This window comes from Corythoichthys intestinalis, chromosome 10 (genome assembly GCF_030265065.1).
Source record: "Corythoichthys intestinalis isolate RoL2023-P3 chromosome 10, ASM3026506v1, whole genome shotgun sequence".
Classification (NCBI taxonomy): Eukaryota; Metazoa; Chordata; class Actinopteri; order Syngnathiformes; family Syngnathidae; genus Corythoichthys; species Corythoichthys intestinalis.
Genome location: NC_080404.1, coordinates 48,720,963 through 48,727,500, shown reverse-complemented (window position 1 = coordinate 48,727,500; position 6,538 = coordinate 48,720,963). Strand labels below are relative to the sequence as shown.

At 41.3% G+C, this 6,538-nt stretch overlaps 1 protein-coding gene across 1 annotated transcript in view; it reads right to left on the bottom strand.

Moving 5' to 3' along the window:
• crtac1b (cartilage acidic protein 1b) overlaps window positions 1-6,538 on the bottom strand; it is an 82,388-nt gene that overhangs the window by 42,838 nt on the left and 33,012 nt on the right. Inside the window, exons 5-6 of the mRNA XM_057849091.1 lie at window positions 3,410-3,566; window positions 380-514 (exon numbers count right to left, since the gene is read on the bottom strand). Coding sequence (XP_057705074.1) covers window positions 380-514; window positions 3,410-3,566 — 292 coding nt within the window. The remainder of the gene's footprint in view (window positions 1-379; window positions 515-3,409; window positions 3,567-6,538) is intronic.

Sequence of the window (6,538 nt, the reverse complement as noted above, 5' to 3'; positions counted from 1 at the left end):
TCTATGTGATTTTGACAAAAATCAGATCACAATTGATGGTATTTTATGCAGAAATGTATGAAAAATTCCAAAAGGTTCAGATACTTTTTATACCACTGTATATATATAAAAAAAGGACAAACAACTCACACAAGTGTCTCACAGATATCTGAAGCCAACGGTGCACAAAAAAATTACTTTTCAATGTTCGTGGCAACATCTCACAGCCATCAGTTCACTTAAGATGATTTGCATATTAATAGCATTTGGGATCTTTTAAAGAAAGAGATGTAGAAGGGATTTTGACACCTTCATTTATTTATTTGATGAAAAAAAAAATCCTTACAGGCAAGTTATTATTCCTAGTCTCCAGATCTTTAAACCGTAACTTTATTCTTACCAGCCTGCTGCGCCACATCAGTAAAAGTTCCATCTCCGTTGTTTCGGAACAGGAAGTTGGGTCCGTACTCGTTGTCACAAAAGACGTCAGAGTAGCTCTGGCTCACAATGGGCCCCACGACCACACCTCGGCCTCCTAGTAATTATAAGAGATGAAGACAAAATAAGCAACAGCAGCTCTTAAACGCTGATGAACTCAAACATGCTGACTGTAGTTTGCCGCTTCAAGACTCATTCAAGAGCAGAGCAGTATTTCCATATGACATTAGTGAGGTGACTGCCGTGCCACTTTGATACACAACTTCCCTGACTGTCCCCTCTTGAAAACTGCGATGTGATGAAAAAGCCATCTTGTGTACTGTATATCATTCACAACTCTTTTGGCGCAGCTCCTCCGGCCCGCCTCTGATGACATCCTGCTTGTAAAGATGAATGTGATGAAGATTGATTTGTCAACACACCATCCCTAAAAACCTACTCGGATGAATTTTAAGGACTTTTCAATGACGGCCGACAATGAACCGTGGTTTAACTCCCGAGGGTGCCACTTATCAAAGACAGAAATCACGACCAAAATGGTCCACGTTGTCATTTATTGTGCTGTCTTTGCAACAAAGCAAGTATCCATCACACGTTTTTTTTTTTGGTCCAGACAGATATAAACTGTTTGTTCAGAAGACGGAGGAGTGAGTTTAGAGGTTTCGGTGTAATGAAATTGTTTCAAGGTTATGCACTTTCATTTAAAAAGGAAATAACTAATAACTAATTTTTAAAAATTAGGCGTCTGCCGGTATGATATTCTGACAGCATGATAACCTTAAAGGATCCTCTATTTTTAAGACAAGTAATTCTTAAAAGATAAATGTTAGTATGAGTTATAATAATTTGATATTAAAACCCCTCTTAATGTTTTTGTTTTAATAAAGTTTATTTTAAGTGATAGGACGCAATTATTGTTACGTCACGGTGCGTGACGTCACCGGGCCCGTTGCCGAAATTCCAGCATGTCACTCGTTAGCTTTCCCAACATGTCGTCGGTTCTACCCTTCCTATTTGAACCAGATCTGAAAACTGAGGAGCAGGACAGCACTGTCGGTCGTTCACAAGACGAGCTTCAAGGAAAAATGTGTGCAGCAAATACCTGAGAAGACAAAAGTTGGGCAAAAGTCTCAATGACAACAGAGCGAGAGAGCGTATGCTGTTGGGAACTCCGGTTGGGAGCGAGAGTGTATGCTGTTGGGAACTCCGGTTTTATTAGCAGATATTCAAGGTAAGCATATTGCGTTTTCAAACTTATCCCAATATAATTATGTAGATTGTTAGCATCCAGAGCTGTCGTGTGCTTTACATACAGTACAGGCTAAAGAGCACACCTTGTGTAATCCATGTCTTGTACATTGTAACGCGTGGAAGCTAGGATATGTGTATAAAAGTACCAAAAAGGGGAGAAGCTTCCACTATGCACATTTATTCACGAAAAATAATATTTCCACCTTGACCACTCTTCACTCGGGAGCTCAGCAGTACGCAAACACGCGTTCCCAGACGGACTCCCAACATTGTTGTGAGGTCCAAGTCGGAGTCACTGTCGTCACTGTAGCGTGCCATAGTGCTTTAATTGTTTAGTATGATTTGGGGAAAACTCCCACAAAGAATAGTCAACATAAAAGATAGCAATAGCAATCCAAATCCGCATTTTTTACTCACTCGAAGATCCAGGAATTAGACCGATCCCATGGCAATGTCGCAGCCGCGTCCGGCCGTCGATTCCACAAAATAGACTGATCCGAAAAGCTGCTGTTTGGGACCGACGAATCAAAAAAATGGACAGATCCAAAACCAATATTGCAGACACGGTGGGACCGTCGGATGCAGAAAATAGACGGATCCCTTACTTGACTGAGGATCCAGGAAAAATGTTCGGGCGCCAGTTGTAATGCGTGGTGGGCAGGGACCAAAAAGGGGGATAAGCTTCCACTTATGCACATTTATTCACTAAAAATAATAATTCCACCTTGACCACTCATTCCACTCCCCTTGTTTCCATTTGACTGGAAATTGCAACCAAAAGCAGCACATCATGGCATTTTACTTCGCGAGTTTAGGCAGCAATAAGCAATTGTTGAACACGCTACACATTTGGAAAGATACCAATGACGTCATCACTGCAAGCCCGCAAACCATGGCGCCAACTAACGGTCAAAATATGGACTAAATAAATATTATAAAATATTGCCATTGATTTAACATTTTATGTGTTTCTAACAACATATTTTAGTACAAGAGAACAACTGTGGTTTATTAGAGCCACAATCTGTTGAATGTAGGGGAATCCCTGCTTAGGGACCGTATGACAGAAAATGCGGTTTTGAAACCCTGACGTTTTTATACCACGGTCTGCCTTGAAACCGCTAAACGGCACTTGTCTAAAACAAATATATATATACAAAAAAAGTTATATTTTTTTTGTTTTTCTAAAAAAAATTTTAAAGGTCATAGGATGCCGTAGTTGAAGTATCGCAATACATATTGTATCGCCACACATGTATCGAGATACCGATTTCATCGTGACAAAAGCATATCGTCCCAGCCCTATAGTATATACTGTACGTAGTATACTGTCCTGTATGATCTTTCCTGTTGTCCCAGCTGACATGTTTTATACGACTAACTGTTTGTAATTGGACTAGCTAAAGTGGTTCAGACATAAACTACACAGTGGAAGGAATTGCTAAGATGCCAGCTGTAATGATAGATGTCGTTTGCCTGTCGTGACATTGACTGGCGTAAACAGCTGACAAAAACGACTGCCAATCTCCTACTCCACTACAATTAATAACAGCATCATGTTTTTTGGATTTTGGTTTTACGCGCTCCTACCTGGCACACGTTCAACTCTCTCACCTATTCCAGCTCCAATATTTTACTGTATGGGTACAACATTCACAAGTCTGACTAAATCACAGTATGACTGCTTTGGTGTTGCATGCTCTTAAAAGACAGACACACGCACACACACACATTTACCCACCAGTGAATTTGTTGACTCCCGCCTGCTCAGCCACGTTAGAGAGGGCGATGACGCCTTGCGAAAGGTCGCTTGCTGCCTCGTCCATCTCAATAAGCGCATGTGGGCCCACGGTGCCGCTGGCATAGTTTGCTATGTAGATGGCATAACGTCCTGTGCCCTAGAGGATGACAACATGTTTACTTTTGGGAAAATTGATTAAGTAGGTTCAACTCATGAGTGGACATCAAGGATTGCTACCAAAAATATACATGCGGTATTTGACCACTGACTACTATGCTATAAAAGTGATATGTGCTTGCTTGATGATAATTATTGTGGCTGAATGCATTTTACTTGGCCAATCAACAAACCAATAAAAAAAGACCAAGGACCAATTTTGGGGTCCAGACCATATGTCTAGGAAGGTTTGCTCTAAAGAATTTATTGTCTCTTTGAAGTTTCTTGCCAGCACCCTACCAATGACAAAGACAAAGCAATTTTGTGGTAACATCCTGCTCAAAAACAGCCATTTCTTCAACTCTGACAAAAATCAATTTCCTGTTTGCGCTCGACCTTAACAATTTTCATTCATATTCTTCAAGGAAAAAGTTGAAAGGCGAATGCCTACAATTTTTGACCCTCATGGGATTCATACCTCATACAATAGTTTGAGCGCAATAAAACCTTGAAAATTTGAACGTGTTTTACACATAAAAACTCATTGATGATAAATGTAAGAGAGGGAAACATTCCACCTCTCTGACTTGACTAAAATAGCAATTTGTAACTTTTTAATATACAGTGGGGCAAATAAGTATTTAGTCAACCACTAATTGTGCAAGTTCTCCCACTTGAAAACATTAGAGAGGCCTGTAATTGTCAACATGGGTAAACCTCAACCATGAGAGACAGAATGTGGAAAAAAAAACATAAAATCACATTTTTGATTTTTAATTAATTTATTTGCAAATCATGGTGGAAAATAAGTATTTGGTCTATACCAAAAGTTAATCTCAATACTTTGTTATGTACCCTTTGTTGGCAATAATGGAGGCCAAACATTTTCTGTAACTCTTCACAAGCTTTTCACACACTGTTGCTGGTATTTGGGCCGATTCCTCCATGCAGATCTCCTCTAGAGCAGTGATGTTTTGGGGCTGTCGTTGGGCAACACGGATTTTCAACTCCCTCCTCACTCCGTGGCGTCAAAATGATAACAAGAACGTTGAGCAAAAATCCCAGAACCACACGGGGGGACCTAGTGAATGACCTACAGAGAGCCGGGACCACAGTAACAAAGGCTACTATCAGTAACACAATGCGCCGGCAGGGACTCAAATCCTGCACTGCCAGACGTGTCCCCCTGCTGAAGAAAGTACACTTCAAGGCCCGTCTGCGGTTTGCTAGAGAGCATTTGGATGATTGGATTGGACCAAAATCCCTTAAATCATTTTGAATGGACTCAAATCATGACAGACTTTGTAATATCGGTAAATATCGTTTTATTATCCAAACAATCGATATCGTATTATCTTGAAATTGGTGATTTACGCCCGTCTAAACTGCAGTCACTTCTGTCTAAATTGATTAAAGTAGATTGGCTAAGCACTGACTGCACTGTGCTTAGCCAATCCCTTTCCAGCTTACACTTGTTTTCTGTTTATGTTAAGCAATGTCTTGTCTTGGTGAATACAGCATCATAAAAGCAAATGTTATTCGACTATGCTAGAGTGACTGAAGAAACGAGTTTTGATTCTATACTTCTATAAACCTAAACCAGTAGAAGAAAAAAAGCACATTTTTAATCAAACCCTTTTACAAGTTTGCTTGCGTTTACTCCCCCTTCCCCGCCTCCCTTTGGAGATTAATTTCACACTCCATTATCAGTCAGAGCCCCTGCAGACACAAACGGAACCACACTAATAGACCACACGCTTGATTCCAATGAGTTTTCCCACCAGGCCGAAACATATTCCAGTCAATGAGAATGCATGCATATAAGAAAACACACTCACAGTTTTACCATTTGTGTCAAATCTATACTGTATTTGCCCAGTACACAAAAAGCAAATGGCTCTGCTTGATGTAAAGATTTTTTTTTCTAAATGTCATCAAGTGTCACATTGCCACCCGCTGAGGTGGGCGGCATCAGCTACATTCTATCATGTACACAGATGTACTCACACTCACTAACACACACACACACACGTAGCCTTACAGCGTGAAAAATGAGACTGAACTGCAATGAAAGACCTGAAGGCCACTGGCAGTTACTTAACAAACCTAAAAGTCAATGATTTTTCAATAAGTCTTTGCCCAAGGCTAATTTCTGTCAGTGCAATTGCCAGTGTGATAAGTGTGACATGCAGCTTTGTAAAGCATATGTTGGGTGCAAGCTTTTGTGCCTGCACGGCTCCCAGATCAGACTGTTTGAAAACATTCAATAGAGCTATGCTACCATATTGACAGAATTTATTTGTTTTAATTGCATATTCTATGATTGTTTTATGACAAGGCTTCTAAACGGAATGGAATTTACTCCCCTCAACGAATTAAAGTTCATGAACAGTTGATACAGGTAGTCCCCGGGTTACTACGGACCCGACTTACACGATTTTGACTTTACGACAACTGCGTCTCGTCGTTATTTTCTTTTAATTGTTGACTTTTTTTGTGATGCATGCTGAAGGAATCCCCCACCCCACCCCCCGGCCAAGCCGCGGAAACGGCAACAGCCGAACGGAAACGGTGCTCTGCTGAGACCGCTCCCGCGAGCCAGCCGGTGGGGGCCAATATTCCGCGCGTTCACTCCCATGTTAACCCTTTGTACTGACTCCATGTTCCAAAAGTTTGAAGAAGGCTCACTTCGAAAACAGGTTGACAATTTATTCGTCGACAATGGTCAAAAACAAGGCAAAAACAGACGACGGAGGGACCCTGCTGGATCCAAAACAAGGCTACATAGAAATGTTCCCGAGCAGCGACAGTTTGTTATCTCGGTGTCCAGTCTTTTTGAAAGCTGCGGTGGAGTGGGCCGGGTCGAAGGTCTGACTGGGTGTTGTCTTGGGATCGTCCCTCTGTGGCCAGTTAGGTTCGTGCGTCATCCTTCATGGCTGGGACGTGGTTGCCACAGCGACCGATGCCGGTCTT